The 17070-nt window shown below is 38.0% G+C and overlaps 1 protein-coding gene and 1 pseudogene across 1 annotated transcript in view; both read right to left on the bottom strand.

Annotated features, from left to right (window-relative positions):
• The window catches only part of SLC7A11 (solute carrier family 7 member 11), a 67562-nt gene extending 55288 nt beyond the window's left edge, over positions 1 to 12274 (bottom strand). Inside the window, exons 1-3 of the mRNA XM_006906210.3 lie at positions 11739 to 12274; positions 7847 to 7973; positions 4135 to 4250 (exon numbers count right to left, since the gene is read on the bottom strand). Coding sequence (XP_006906272.1) covers positions 4135 to 4250; positions 7847 to 7973; positions 11739 to 12015 — 520 coding nt within the window. The 5' untranslated portion in view covers positions 12016 to 12274. The remainder of the gene's footprint in view (positions 1 to 4134; positions 4251 to 7846; positions 7974 to 11738) is intronic.
• LOC112475202 lies at positions 8428 to 8546 on the bottom strand (annotated as a pseudogene).
• Positions 12275 to 17070: the final 4796 nt, after the last annotated feature.

A 17070-nucleotide genomic window follows, 5' to 3' on the forward strand; every position in this document is an offset into this window, starting at 1 on the left:
TCAAGTTCGTCTCTGCTTTTTGCAAAGTGAGATTACTGAACCTGGATATATTGGATTTTCTCCCAGGTTCAAGTTCTCCCTGGCTTTTAACTTTTGACTGCTTCATACGAAAATGATAAATATACGGATGCTACATTGTCGAGCTAACGTGAATTATTTCACTGGTTTTCATAACAGCTGCCTGGGCTGCTTTTCATCTCTTCCTTGATGCACTAATCTCAGAGGGGATGGTTAGCAATAAAAACCTTTAAAAGCAGACAAATTCAATATTTAGGATCTAACTACTGGGAATACATATGGTAAGCATTAAATAAATGTAAACTATTATTACATGGCAGATATCACGCGAAGAGTTTACATGGATAATGTCATCTGACCCTCATATCTCTGTGATGTGGTTACCATCACTGGCCTTATTTTGCAGGTGCGCGGCTGAGACTCGGGACGTTAATTAACTTGCCTATGTTCACACAGGTAAGTGGAGTCCAGGTAGGCTGACTCCATGCTTTTGCCACGAGTAACAAGAAGTGACTCAAAAGACATAGTATATGACATTACTGGTAGGTACGCCTAGTTCTTCCAAACTCCTGGTGGCCCTTCCTCTCCGCTAAAGTTCATGTTTGTCTTGACTGGGACTTCGGGACACTTTGATTTCACACTTTGTCATCCTCCTGAAGAAAGGGGTTGTTGTCTGCGGTACTTGTATATTTCAACACCATGTATTTCTACCGAAGAATTGATTGTCTTGACAATTTAGCTATGGTAGAAAAGGAATAAGTACAGCCGAATGTGCTATATTTTAAATGCCAGCACGGAACTAGTCCTAGACTTTATTTCACATAATTTATTCTTGTCAGGAAAACACATTTTTGGAAAAGAAAATATCACAGTGCATTTGTAGAACTGGCTAATTTTTCTCACAATGCAGTCGTGTTATTTTGTTTGTTTCCCATAATTATTTCCACAGGTACGAGAAGCTGGCGGGAAGGGCTCTCTCCTCACCTACATACACTAAACTCGTAAGGAAACCGAGACTCAGGCTGTTAGGGATGGATCTGGAATTAGAGCTCACATTTTGAAGAACACACTTTAATTATAATATTCTGCCGTTCAAGCGTACTCTTATTTAGGGTTTAGTTTCAGGAGACCAGAATGACAGACTAACTAGCATTTTAAATATTCAACATGTGCACTTCAATGCTTTTGAAACTACAAAACCAGTGAAAAGTCGTGAAGTTCCACAGAAGATTGAGGGAGTAACGTCAGTATCAGGCTAGAGGAGAGCACCAAATGTGAACACACAGAATTTCCCAGTTAAGCTTCCATGAGCCTGACGTGTTTACCGGAACAGAGAGGTCTCTGGATAAGCAAAACTCATCATCTTTATGAATGTGACAGAAATGAAGTAGCGTGTATATGCTCCTGTACTTTGATAAGGTTACGTTCCAGATAAGCCCATCCTAAAATGACAATGACGTAAGTCGAAAAAGCATTTAATACGCCTAACCTACCAAACCTCATCGCTTAGCCTAGCCCGACTTCCATGTGCTCAGACAGAACACAACATCTGGAAAAGGCTGGCAACAGAGAACACTGCAGAGCGTCAGGACAGCTGTTTGCCCTTGCGATCACGCTCTGCCAGGGAGCCGCTGCCGTCCAGCATCAAGCCTCCTACGACGTATCGCTTAGCCGGGAAATAGCAGAATTCAATATCTGAAGTATGGTTTCTACTGCATGTATCGCTCTTGCATCATCATGAAGCCAAAAAGTCACAAGGCAAACTTCTGTAAGTTGGGGACCTCTGTACTTTTTTAAAGTGGGGAGTAAGGAGTAAATTACCATTTAGTAACTCCATCCCCACCTCTCTCTCATTTCTCAAATGGTTGGTTAACATTTCGGGGAAAAAAAAAAACAAAAAACAAAAAACCTGAAATTTCTTTTTTTCTGCGATTTGATTATATCATGACCTTCGGGTTTGCTCTTCTATGTTTGAAGGAAGGCTTTCAAACTACCACAAACTACCACTCTATTCCCTTTCGGGGAATACAAAAAAGCAATTCATGCAATTAAATTCTATTTTCTACATTTCACTAACCTTCCACCCCTAGCAGGTAGAAAATCACCTACTCTCGCTTTGAACAATGGAGAACGTGAGGGATTTGCCCCCGTGTAGATTTCTTCTTCTCCATCCCCATCTCCACCTGCTGCTGCTCCATTAATGCTAAATTCTTCTCAAAGACCATTTGCCTTTTCCAATCAGGCCGTTAACTTACAGTACCTGCCCTGGAGTCAAAGGCACATCCAGTGTTCTCTTTTAGTGCCTCTGACTAGAGAAACCCATTTCCTTAGAATTCAAGCTTGCAAACGGAACATCGAAATTTGTCAATTAATTGTTATAACTAATGGCAAAAATAGAAGAAAATGTCCAGGCTCCTCTAAGATTTGCCCAGCCCCTTTCTCAACTACCTATCACCAACCTCCACCACAGAAGTTAGTAAACTACAGCGCGCTTAGTTATCCGTACACTGAATTGCTTTAAATTTTTGGTTTCAACGGTTTCCGTTTTCTCCTCTAAAATACAAAATTTCCCTTTAAAAAGTTTATGAGAATTGAGATAAATAAGACGAGAGTCATCTAGACTTACCAAAATAGTAATATGTTAGCATTCTTCATTTCATTTCAAGGCCAAAATGGGCAATATTTGTGGACTTGTCAGTGTTTACACAGAATCTGTTTGAAGTTCGCTGGTTATAGCTTTTAGTTAGTACCTTCTATTGTGAATTAACAGAGCTCTCAAATACACCGCCCCTGCCTATCTCTTTTCGAATACAATGATTGTGGTAAGATTCTGCCTCAGTCAATTGAGGGACAAGAATATAGTATGTAACAACCCAACCACTCAGTGGCACATCGGGATTTATCAAGAACATTCTATGGGCAAGTTCTGCTAAAGGCCTTAAAAATCTGACGTAATTTCATCGTTCTACAGCCATTCAAGATAAATTATCTTTTCCACAGGGATTTTATGAATAAAACTGATCCTTAAAGTGGTTTAATATTTAGGCCCAAATCACATAACTAAGAAATCATGACCGTGTTTCAATTCCAAGTTAACTGGCTCCAGAGCCTGAGCTATAACCACTATCCTATTTTTATGTGGGATTCCAAACTCTTTTCTGCAAACTAACTACTCATCTCTCTGCTGTCAAATGTGCATCGTTCTCTTCATTGTTTTATTAAAATACTTTAGCTGTACCTAACTAAACATTATTTCACGAGTATGCAACACAGTTATTTCCGTGTAGCTTTCAATTTCTGAGTAATTCAAACTTAATTAAATGTTGATTCTTGAAACAGTGATTCGATTAGCATCTAGAATTATCATTTCCCGCAATATTCAAGGGTTTGGAATCTAGACTCTTAGAGCAAGTTAGTCGTACTTGGCTTTATATCACTTATGTAATGTTGTACGTGTTCCTCTTTTTTATTCCCTTTTAAAATTTTTTCTAATATCTGTACCCATTGATAAAAATGAACAACTTCCTGTTTTGGAGACCATAAAGAAATCTCTATTTGAGAACTGCTACTAATAAACGAACACAGAAAGAAGACTCTATTCGTGACCATAAATGGGCACCTGAATCCACAGCCCTGAGCATGACGGCCGCCAACACTGTGAAATGTATGAACACAGCAGACACACCCAACACATAAACTTTACTCCTGAGGATAAATGAGTTGTAATTTAACATGTTATCACTGAGGAAGGATAATTTCTAATGTTAGAAATCCATAAAATAATTGGGGTTTCATCTGCAAATACCTCTTTCACGGAAGATCCAGTTTTTTATTTTACTAACAAGGTAGTTTTTGTTTGCTTATTTTAAAAGATTAGCCGTCATGGCTGTTGATGGAAAACTGGAAAACCAATGAAAAACTGGCATGTAACGGAAGATCAAGGATCGCTCCAAATCTTTAATATTTTCCAACACAAATGCGACAAGGAACTGTAAGCGAAAAGAACATGAAGTGGGGAAGCAGTCCCACCACGCAAAAAGTCTGAAGAAGCTTTGTATCCAATCACTTTTGTGGGTTCCCCCCCACCGACCCGATGTTTATACCTAACATACTCACTTATGCCCACAGCTGTAATGAGCTTGATGGCAAGTTCAGGAATTTCACACTGAATGAAAAACGGTTCCAGTATGTAGCGTCCAAATGCCAGAGATATCACAGCAGTGGCTGCAGGGCTAGAAAACATATATATTTAGGTTACCAAATATACACACACAAAAAATTGCATCTTCTCTAAATTTGTTCTACCTTGAGGTATTTTAATTCAGCACACATGTGACACGTTAAATTTGAAAGTCTATGATTTTCAGAGCTCCATATTGGATTGGGTGGTCATCGACATTCCAAATGAAATGTTGCCTGTAACTTAGGTGGCTGGTTTTAAAACTTCACATTTTCTTGGGAACAAGGCTGAGTGCTAGTCACAGGAAGCAGTCTGCTTTCTCAATAAGTCATCAATTAAGATCCAGCCATAGTAAGAACATGTTAATGGTGCAAATCTAATGGGCCGGGGTATGGTCAGGAAAATGAACAGAAAATGCAACAAAAAAATAACTGTTCTTTGCAAATATATGCATATGTCCTTGACACTCTATTCTTATTTTTCCCATACAGACAAAACCTTGAAGAGCCAAGTGATTATTCTTAATTCCACAGAAATATTTAGATGCAAAGTATAAGGTGAGAAATAAAATTACTCTTGTAATTTTACGCAAGTGAGAAAATATGGGTGAGATAAGAAAATGAAATAAGTGCAGGTATATAGATAGCAAAATAGGTAACAAATCATTCCACTTTAATTTCTTCAGATAGTTCTATGAGAAAAGTACACGCCATTTCAGTTTAAGTGTATGTATGTGCGTGTGTGCGCACACGAACACACACATATGTGATTGCATATTCTTTGGATACAGACAGGTCCCTGGGATTATCTACTCTCACTCAAACTTCCCTTCCAGCTTCTTTTCCTTCCGACGATGACCGAACATCCGTACCCCATCCCTAGACCCGCCAGAAAACACCCGCCATTATGTGTTCCAACCTTGGCCTGCTGGTACCAGACAGCGCTATGAATTTCCTGATAGTCTTCTTTTCCCAGAGACCACCTCCTCCCTCTTCCCTTCCTCCCCAAAACAGCGTTATTTTTCCTGTTCCCTATCATTTATAAATCTTTTGATGTATAAATTAAAATCTCATCGTGTCGTTTGAGTGCTTTCAAAATAGGCTCAGGATATGCAAAAATCCTTCCATTCCAGGCTCCACCTGGTCTAAGCTTTCTCTGACTCTTCAGTTTGCTTCTTCCCACTAGAAGGTTCTGAATGCCCTTTGCCTGGAGCCCCTGAGACTCAGACAGTGTTTTACACCTCAGATCTTCGCTCTCCCTTCCTTTGCCCGAGGAAGCATCTCCGACACTCTGACTAGGGGAGATCTCCCAGAGTCTCCTCTCTCCCTGAACCTCCCCGTGTCCCTTTCACAAAGCCTATCACAGCCCCAACTTCATACTCACTATTGTGATTTCTTGATTGGTAACTATTTCCCTCACTTGATCCCGAGCTCCATGGTACAACGCTCTGCCCATCTTAATGACTATTTTATCCCCAGTGTTCAGTAGAATGTGTATCAGACAGTAGAAACCCAATAAATATTGAGTACGTGGTGAATGGGTGAATTCAATCAAATGACCCTGCCATGTACTGCTGTGTGATATTTCTTTCCTTGAAATCTATGTTTTATAGATTATTTCTGGCAAGAGTGACTTAATGTGAAGTATAGTTTTAATAGTAAGCATTTAGGTACCAGGTGTGTTGGCAACAGAAGAGAAATGTTATAGCACCTAGGTACTTGTCACCCCTCACGACATTTGTTACTCTGTCTGTTTGAAAGACCAGCTGAGCAATGTGAGTCCATTCTATAAAGGAATACATAAACCCAGTAAAAAAGCTTCTAGAATACATGTGGGTAATTTCCTCTGTCCACACACACACATGCACGTGTGCACACACCGTGAAGTAGCTCTCATGCAATTAAATTAACATTTGATTATGAGCTATTCGAGAACAGAATCGTGGTTCATTCCACTTTAGATCTCTTTAACCGACCATCCACTGTTCTGTAGCAGTTTGAGGAATGGATAACTTAATGGATGAGCCCTGTATCTATGCTACTGCAAATGGAATCACCATGCTTATCAGAATGCAAAGTAATTAGCCAAAACCATCCATCCAATACAAGGCTGAAAAGGGACTCAGGCCCCAAAGCCCACCATGCTGACGGCCCAGTCTTCTAACTAAGTAGCATGCTCACTTGAATGCTGAGAAGGGTGCAGTCAAAATATTACAACCTTAAATGTTCAGTCACTGATGCAAAATAATTTAGTATCTGCGGTACTCGGGGCATTGAAGTAAGTAGTATGAGAGTGACAGAAAGTATGAGACCTGGTCTCATGTGCCTAAAATGTTTGCTGTTTTATCAGGGAAACAGAACACAGACACCCAAAATATTAAGAATACGAGACATCATGGTCAATGTCAAATGAGCAGCAGAGACTGCATTTTTTCAGAATTAAAGAGGAAAGACATGCCATAAACCAGAGTGAACAGAAAGTCAACTGTGGAACAGAGGGTTTAAGTTGACCTTTGAAGAGCAAGATTCAGATCATCAGAAAAGATGGAAGGCACATCCCAGGAAACTCCCAGATTTTACCAAAGGAACAAAGTACTTCTTTACCATTATTTCATTTAACGAGTTTGAAAGAATGCAGAATTGTTTACTCCGAGAAAATACTTAACAAAGAAGTAAATATGACTCTGAAGTTCTTTGTTAAAAAAATAAAAAAGAAACTCCTAAGACTATAAAAATCACGATTAGTGTCAAGTCCATGTTTATTAGGTCTGCCTTTGCCACTTAGCCACGAATGACAGGATGGAAGCTCACATGAGCTCATAGCTGTTATTTCTGATAAGTTTACAGGGAGAGCAAGTTTTCCTGGTTATTTGTTAAACTCTGTAATCAGTCTGTGCGAGTCACGTTTTATGAAAGCAATTAACCTTAAGGAACTGTGATACTCCAAACTTCTCAAATGACTCCGTAAGTTTCCCACGAAGTCGAAGGAAACTTGCTATTCAGAGTGACTTAGCACGATCCGGTTTGATTCTAAACCAAGACAATCAGGAAGAGGAATGCCTTGTTACAATGAAATCAAAAAAGCTTTGCGCAATTGTAGTTCACTAATTTGTTTAACATGAGGAAGTGAGTCATTCATGTTAAGAAAGGGCCTCATTTTTTTGTAAAGTATAAAACGTGGTGACACACTAAGTCGTGAGGCACAGAAGGCTTCTAGTCACAAAATCTGAGGGAAGTTAAACATCTCCACAGTGTCATCAACAAGAAGAAAACTCCCATTCCCAGCAGAACACTTAATTTTGTCTGATCGGTCCAAAGATATGATTGATCGAGGTGGATCTCCATGCTTCAAATCCTTTCAGGTTAACATCTTTGCTAGAAATGGCTTAGAGAATAATTGAACACTACAGAAAAGCAGGTACTAAAAAGTTTGGCATGGCTGGCAAACTACTGCCTGTGGCAAAACTACATTAAAAACATTAATTGAGAAAGGTATTTCATCACAGACTTTATGTCCTGAAGTAGACATGTTCACAATATAGTCATATGACATGCATATTTTTACTAATTTATAATAATCACAGTGATTCGAAGAAGGGTTTAATATATACATTATTTTTACTTAATTTTTTTCTATTTACATTCTTACCGTATTATGAGCAGTTCCACCCAGACTCGTACAAAAGCTGGTAATGGGCCAAAGACTTCCAGAATATAGATGTAATGACCACCAGATTTTTTTATACTTGTTCCCAATTCAGCATAGGACAAGGCTCCTGTAAAATATTAAAAAAAAAAAAAAAAAAAAAAGGTATACAGTTAAAATAGTACCGAGTCATCCAGCAGCAGAATTGACACAGCAATGTTTATATTGCATGGGAAGTGATTACGCCCTTTGGTCTAAATGAGATCCTTATTTCAAAACAAATAAAGGTCATCTAACTGCTAAGAGCAATCAAATTCCTCTTGTAACTTCCTTAAATTTGAGATCTAGTTTGTTCTATTCAAACAATGTAAGTTTACTTGAAATGGTAAAGACAAACTTCTAAAACAATGTCACATTAAGAACACTAATCTCAAACCTGGGAACGAGAGAAAAAGAGAAGACCAATGCCAATAATACTAATGTATTTTTATTTTTTTTAAATTTTTAGGCGAGGCAACCCTTGGTTGACTTCACAGATTGCAAGGACCTTGTCAGCTTACAATCTCTTATTTTTTTATCTTTTACCCTTACAGCACCTGGTCTTCCTAGGTGGTCTCCCATCCAAGTACTAACCAGGCCCGACCCTGCTTAGCTTCCGAGATCAGACAGGATCGGGCTTGTTCAGGTTGGCATGGCCGTAGACTACTGACCTATTTTTAGAACATAACTTCACACCAAGACAAAGAATTATCCCAAACGGATCTCAATTCTCATTATATTGAGAATCCTTTTAATAAATGTTTCTGTGGCACATCAAAATAAAAAAAAAAAATTATCTGTACCTCAGAAAAGTATGGATGGGCTCCAGGTCTTTCAAGGCTTCATTTATTTTGTAGGATATGTTTTTGTCAACAAAATAAATTTTAATTCGAAGATTCTATGTCTATAAAAGGTTTTCTTGGATGTTTTTAAAGTGTATACTTCTGGGTAGTTGAAATAACATACTTTTAAAAAGAGATGTTTTTTATAAGTTATACTTATTACATCAGGTAAAATTAATTATAAACCAAATTTTAACATTTAACAATATAATGGACTTGAGCAAGTCATGTAACCTCAGTTTCATCTTCTATCTATAAATATGATAATAGGTGCCAAGGTAGGACTGGGCCTAACACATGGAAAGCACCTCATGAAATATAGTTACACCATTAATTTGAGCAATTATTTATCAAGAAAATAAAAAATGTATCTTGATGTTATGTGAAAGTTCTATCACTGTTAAGTACTCAAATGTAACACACACTTTTAGTCTCTGAAGAGCTCTTAAGAAATTATTGTTAGTAAAGCTTCAGACAGAACTGTCCAACATGAATATAATTTGCATATTCATTGAAATCTTAGTATCACTTATCTTGTTCCTGAATCTAGCACTGTATCAGTCAGCCAGGAAGATTTTTTATTTAAAAATGAAAGAAAAAACACAGACTCTGAGGCCATACCCCAGACTCGCTCTATAACCAAGAGAGTCCATACTCTCCAATAGAGAGATCCAAGATAATCTGTTCTTTTATAACTCGCACAGATAATTCTAAAGTAACTGGTCTGGAGATGGATATTTGGGGTCACTGGTACAGTTTGCATATTTATAACTAATGGTAACCAGTTGTAATTCACTCTCTGTTGGAAACCAGTCAACCATGTTGGCTGCTGTACAGAAAAGTATCTAATATAAAGTGTTATTGAAAAGAGTCTGAAGTATCTCAGAATACATTACCAAGGAATCAATACCTATGCTAGTGTCTGCTCTGCAGAAACTCCAGATGGCTATCCTAGGTTTAAATTGAGATCTGGAGGAATGAGATTTTCATTTAAAATTCTCAAGCTCCATAACCATTTTCCTTAGATGAGAAAAAAGTTCAAAATAGGATGTAAAAATCCATGTACTGACCCTGGTTTTTTGTTTTGTTTTGTTTTGTTTTGTTTTTAATTGTAAACCAAACATATAGATTCTTTACTTTCAGTCTCAGAGTTTGTTTAGTTCTAGAGTTTTAAGAGAAAGAATTGTTTTTCCCCTTACATTTTGCTTTATTTCCTGTTAGGAAGCCACTCCTGTCAAACAGCTCTAGTCACTTAAGTGACAAATGCAAGGCAAACATAGACAAATAGATTAACACAAGGGCACGCTCCCTGCAAGCAGCACTCAAATACCAAATCAAGTGTAACTTTAGCTGGTCCCTTCAGCTTTTCATTACCCCTGAGCTTGAGATGATATACTTTTGCAGACGCAAATTTTCATAGTACAAGTCAGCATCACTTTAACCGATTCCATGCTCGAAGCAAACCATTTTATTACCTCTGAATAACCTCTTATTGTGTACAAAAATGGAACTGTACAGTGGGAGCTGCATGCACACAGTATGCAAAGTCCAGGAAACTGGTTACGGTTTTTCTTGTTACACACTGATTTACTCTGACTACTCCCAGCGTTGTAGAAGATTACGGGCTGACGGGGCACAAAGTCATTTATGACGACCAACAATTAGGTTCCTTTTGTCTACAAATGCGCGTGCCAGAGCATATGAATGAACTTTTTTAAAATCTAAAAATAATTCCTCCATAGGTCTTTCTATACTAAGGCTTTGTTTTAACAATTGCCATTTAAAATGCCTTCTTCCTAATGATGGAAATGTGAGTTCTCTAAATCAAAGCTCAAATCAATGTATTAAAACATCCCAAGGCCTGAAGAATGAATGGATTGATACCTGTAGGGCCAAGAGTTAGAACTTGGTCCTAGTTATGACAAGGAGTTAGTACCTTTAAAGAGCAGTGTCTTTTAGAATAAAACATACTCTTTGCCAGAAAAGAGCAAATGGATCTTAGACATTTAACCCATAGCATTAATAAAAAAATTTTTTGACCATTCACCAGTTTTTGTCACCTTTACAACTCATGTAGCTTTCTAGTAATCTGCTCACCTCATAAGGGGCCACTTATCACCTCTTACTAATAATTGTCAAATCAAGAGATCTAGATGTTGAAGAAGAATTAATAATCATATTTCTTCTACCAGTTCTGTTCAGATTAACTTAGTGAACAGGTGGGCAAATTATCTGCCTCTAGAGATCAAGTGAACCACAAATAAGGAAAACAGACCTGAGCAAGCACAACAGACTAATACACGACTCTAGTTTTACAATTTATACTGCAAAAGTTTATAGGTCTCAGGGAGAGAGGAAAGGTTGAAAAACTGCAAAATATGCTCAGACCCTTGCATTATACCCACTTGAGCGAGGGACTGAGTTAGTTACGTGCCATCGTGCTTCTTTCCACATCAAGGACTTTTAGAAAGAATACTAGGAACAGACAAGCGCACGAAGTTAAAAAATTAAAAAGGAAAAGACTGCCACCGTTTGTTGTGCCAATAAAAAAAAGTCAGCAAAACTTCTGCTGAACAGTCAGTTCTGTGTCTAAATAGGCCACGCCGGGTGTCGCTTCACAGGTGTTTCATTCAGCGTGCCAGCTGCCAAGATGCCCCAAACAGACGTAGCTAAGCACAACCGCCCGGCACAGAGAGCTTGTGTGTATTTCACTGGGTCATCAAAGTTAGCCTTTGCTCTTGTCGCCACAGGGAAAAGTCAGAAAATAGTCTGTCTTAGTCAGGAAAAGCGAGTACAGCCTGCAGGAAGCAATTTGAGAGAATTCAGGATGCTGCAAGAGAGGACACCGTGTTTGGGTAGTTGGCACGCCTAAACAAAAGTCGGACGACTTCACAGAGCCTTTGCCATTTCACTCGCTCTTTAAAAATTACCCTTTGCTTTCCCAGAAAGAGAACTGCCCGGCTCCACAGACACTGCCCCCGCCCCTGCCCGCTCCAAGAAGAAGCTGCACTCACCAAACAGTGACAGGACCCCACAGACTGTCCAGATAACCAGGGACATGCCCACGCTGCCCGTGTTCTGGAGCACGCCCTTAGGAGAGATGAAGATGCCTGCGCCAATGATGGTGCCAATGATGATGGAGATGCCCCTCAGCAAAGTGATTTTCTTCTTCAGCACCACTTTCTCCTGCCCAGGGGGCTCCTTGCCGCCCAGGGAGGGCAGCCTCCCATGAACACTGCCCTGCAGGTAACCTCCACTGGAGATGGTAGACACGACAGGCTTTCTGACCATTGCAGTGACACCCAGGGGCGAAAATAAAAACAGAGGCAAAAAAAAAAAAAAAATCTAAAACTTTCAACTTTGGTGCCTCTTGGTGTGACTGACCAATCTCTTCCTCTTTGCTTTCAGATTGTCTCTCTCAGTGCTATTGTGTTCACAGGTAAAAACTCAGAGGTCTATTTTCTCCTTCACAGTTATCTAATTACACCTCAGAAACACCTATGTGTTCAGGGGCTCCCGTTCCTCCGCTTCCTCCAACCACCACCTCGGTGCTGCGGCCGCCGCTGCTGCCCTATCATTACAGACCAGCTCAGCTTCCCCGTGGGCTGGTATTTAAGCTCCTGCCTGTCACACCAACTTACTCCAGCTAAATGATGATGCAAATTCTCCAGGTTTGCATCAGCCACATGAGGAGGCTCCAGCATTACTCAGCTTTTTTTTTTTAACAGTAGCAGCATGTTGCTCAACTGACCTAAGCTTTTCAGAGAACAAAGCACACACTTAAAAGGATCTTAACCAATCCAGAAGTAGTAAATTCCAAACAGACCTTCCCAGAGATTGAAAGCAGCTTCTAGGAGGGACAGGAGCTCTTTACAGAAAGCAAAAAGAAAACGAAAAATGAAACAGGAAATGATCACTGCATTGTAAGAAGTTTCTTTTTCTCTTCAACTTAGGTAGAATACATTTCACGCAAAAGGGTTCTGATAACAGGATTCAACCGAAAACCTCTCTGTTTATCACAACAAAATTTCGATTTTATAATCTGATTCCTGCTTATTTAGTTATGTTTGAGTCTGGAGTTTCCTAGCAACAGAGTCAAATCTAATATTTACAAAACTAGAATGGCTCTGCATAGCTGCTGTCACGCACATAGCAATTGTGAGCCTTACTCAACATTAAAAGATAAAATTATTTCTTACTGCCAATAGTAAACCAATATTTAAAATCACCATCTCGGTGTGACGAATTTTACGATCACAATGATTCTAGAAAATAGTCATTTTCTGAGCTTCATTTATCACTAGGTGATCTCCTAAACTAAGTAAAAGATACACATTCTTTATCTGCATGTTGTTCTACTGAATTACTAGAAAGACTAATTTCGAAATTAAACAATCATTACAATGACATAAAAACATGCATATAGCAAAAGCTTGATGAAGAATACACAGGATAATAGTTTGGAAGGTAATGGTATCATATATGATTTCTTTCTAAAGCATATGAACTATTGTTATAAATATAAATTTAAATTGAATTAGAAACATAAGCTAAGATCGAATTTTCTACTTTGAAAGAGTAAGAAAGGCAAAAACATTTTTGAACCCTACTAAGTTTCTTAATCATGTGTCCATAAAAAAATAAAAAAATAAATAATAAAAAAAAAGAAAAGAAAAGAAAAGAAATCTGAGATGTCATGTTTGGCTGTAGTTTCCGTGGTTTTGGATTCAGTGAAAATTGGACATTACCATTACCCTGAAGCTACATTTGCATAGGCCATTAAAAGGGCTTCTAAACGTCTGAGCTAACACAACAAACAGAAAACGTGTGTGCAAGAGGTAGGAGTGGGGAGGAGTTCTCGATGACACAAGACAGAAAGAGCCGCTAGGTTACGATAGCGGTGTGGAGCAGGTCAGAACCATTTTCTGTTATGTTAGCACCTGAGAAAATGACACATCAGTGCTCTAGCATCCAAATAATCGAGGCTACGTTGTTTCCTTTTTGTATTGTCTACCTAAACCCAGCATAATCTGCTTTGGGTGTACTCAGGCCAGGTTTTTCCACAGCCAAAGTAAATACTTCTACCTAGCCGTTACATCTTTTTTTTTTTTTAAGTGGGTGTGTGGGGTGGGGGGAGTTTTTCTCATTCCATTTTGTTGACGTTTCTGAAAAAGAAAACTAAAGGAAGGTTCTTCTTCTCTTTCTCCTCCCAGTCCTCCATATCCTCCCACTTACTTACACAGTTCTCCTGATGAAAGAACGTAAGAGAGAAGAGAGGCCTTTGTTTCCCAAAACGGGGAACATAGCAGCTCTGAAGAAACACGAGTTAAAAGTAGAACAGTCAGCGAGCGACCCAGGGAACGACCTTCCACCTCTAACCAGCACAGAGGCACACTTCAATTTTACATTTTGAGCTAAATGACCGAACTAATAAATTGCAACTAAATCCTCATTCAGACAGGAAGTTAGACAAATCCTAAAGGAAGAAAAAACTTTCTTTTAGCATGAAATAATATCTTCTTCCTTTGTACTATTTAAAGAAAAATTATGAAGAAAAATTGCTGAAGTTTAGACCATTGACCAAAAGGATTGTACTATCGTGTGAGTCACGTTCGAAAATTCTGCAAAGCTTCACAGTCAACATAGACACCTCTATACTTCTTCCAATCACCTAGAAATTTGCAGAAAACAGGTTACAAAGAACATGTTATTTCCAGTGTTAACAAACCCTTATAATCAACAGTCCTAAATAATAATAATAATTTGGATGATCTTCAAATACGTGTGTATCATAAAAATGATTTCTAAGCAAATGCATTTATATTCCTCCTCCTAATTTATGCTTTATTTTAAACACTCCTGTCAAATTAGGAGGCTATTCTACCGCTATTTACAAATATTTATTCAGTGCTTCCTGTACACAAGGAATAGTCCTGGGTTCCTAAAAGCATCTCATGGAAGAAACAGACATAATATACTACGGAAGCATCCTCTTTATGGCAAATGATTTCTGTCTCATAATTATAAATATGGGCACATAACAACCGGACCAAAAATAATCATCTCCCTGGCTGCAGGGTAAAGGCCTATGATCTGAGCTGGGGTATTTCTTAACAGAATTAGATTTATCTTCTCAAATCTTTTGGAAGTTGCAGAGATATGACCCCAGAACGACTGGTGGCCATGTCCTCTGCCGTGTTCTAAGTCTCTCATCTCTACATATTCTTAATTTTCCCTGGCTGCAGGGTAAAGGCCTATGATCTGAGCTGGGGTATTTCTTAACAGAATTAGATTTATCTTCTCAAATCTTTTGGAAGTTGCAGAGATATGACCCCAGAACAACTGGTGGCCATGTCCTCTGCCATGTTCTAAGTCTCTCATCTCTACATATTCTTGAGAGAATGCTATGGAAATAAATTAAGAATATGTAGAGATGAGAGACTTAGAACTTCACAGCATCATCAAGCCCTGTTTTATTTCCTAAGGGGCCCAGACTGGCTGTAGACCCAGAATACCTTTCTTGAATTCTCCAAACTACCTCGTTTCCTTGCTAGGAATGCTACCTCATGCCACACAAAGCAACTGCACATGGATGGTACAGTTAAATGTCAGTGGCATGTTATTTAAAATCTCTAAACTGGATTGATACGATGTATGATAGCCAACAGACATATGTGGTTACCAGCACTTGAAATGTGGCTAGTCCCAGTTGGGATGTTCTGTAATTATAAAATATCCACTGGAATTTAAAACTTTATTAAAAAAAAAAAATTTATCTGCTTCTTAATTTTATTTTTTATATTAATTCCATCTGTTTTCTTCTATTTTGTAATGTGGCTACTTAAAAATTAAAATTATATATGTGGTTCAACACTGTGGCTCTAATGGACTGTGCTGGTCCAGAAGAAAACACAGAATATATTTCTCAACTTGGTGTAAGCAGGGATTTCTTAAAAGAGACACACAAAGTACTAACCTAAAAAAAAAAAAAAAAAAAAAAAAAGATACATTAAAATACATCTAAACTAAGAATTTCAGTTCATCAAAAGACATGATCAAGAGATTGTAAAAGCAAACCATAAAATAGGAGAAGACATTTGTAACTGGTAAAGATCTCATATCCAGAATGAATAATAAGTTCCTACAAATCAAGAGGAAAAAGACAGATAGCCCAAGAGAAAATGGGCAAGAAATTTGAACAGACACTTGAGAAAATAGAGAATACGTTTGTGAAAAACTGCTCGACAGTATTAGCCATTAGGGCAATTAAAACTAAAACCACAGTGTGATATTAATTCTCAGCATCACGGTGTCTCACTTAAGAAAGACTGATGATACCAGTGACGGTAAGAACGTGGAGCGACTAGAACTCCTGTATTCCGCTGCTGAGCGTAAATCGTTGCATCGTTATTCAAAAGTGTTTTGTAGTGTCTACTAAGCTGAACATACACCTACCCTTTGACTAATACATCTCACTCCTAGCAATATGCCCAATAAAAACGAAGGACATCCCCGTACCAAAAGACACAGATGAGAATATTCATAGTCGCTTAATTTATAATAGTCAATAGTAAAAAGAGTGCAAATGTCCATAAACAGTAGAATGGATACATGTTTCGCTGTATGTAATACGTGTATAATATGGATGACTCTCACCTGACATTAGAAAACAGATGCAAAAACATACATATGGTATGATTCAATTTACATAAAGTTTAAAAACAAGCAAAAGAACTCTGTGGAATGAGAACTCTGATAGTAATCTTTGGGAATAAATGGATTCTAGTGATTGACGGGGAAACAGGCAGTTCTAGGGTCACGGTCACGTGCTATTTTACAACCTGGGCAGTAACTACCTCAGTGTTTTAGCTTTATGATAATTCCCTGTGCTGTACACTTACATCTTTCTACTTTTCTGCATTTATGTAAACCTTAATTTGTTAAAAGCAAGCATTTCAATTGAAAATTTCTATCCTCTCAAAAAGAGAGAGACCAAACAGACAAATAAGCAAAGCTTTAGAAAATTTAGAGTGCGATGAACTTAGGACAGTAGTGCTATAGAGAAATTCCTATCCACCAAATAGAAAATATCAGTAATTTTAAAGCACATATAAAGAATTGACAAAAACACCATGTCTAACACACGAGAAACCCCAAGAAGTTCCAAAGAATTAACATGCAAACTATATATTCTTATCATAACGCAATAAAATTAGAAATTAATAATAATTTTAAAACTAAAAAAACTTATATGTTTGAAAATTAAAAAACATACTATCAACTTATCTTTTGATTAAAAAAGAAACATGAGAAAAATATTCACAAAATATTTAAAACTGAATAATA

Source organism: Pteropus alecto, unplaced genomic scaffold, assembly GCF_000325575.1.
Source record: "Pteropus alecto unplaced genomic scaffold, ASM32557v1 scaffold50, whole genome shotgun sequence".
Classification (NCBI taxonomy): Eukaryota; Metazoa; Chordata; class Mammalia; order Chiroptera; family Pteropodidae; genus Pteropus; species Pteropus alecto.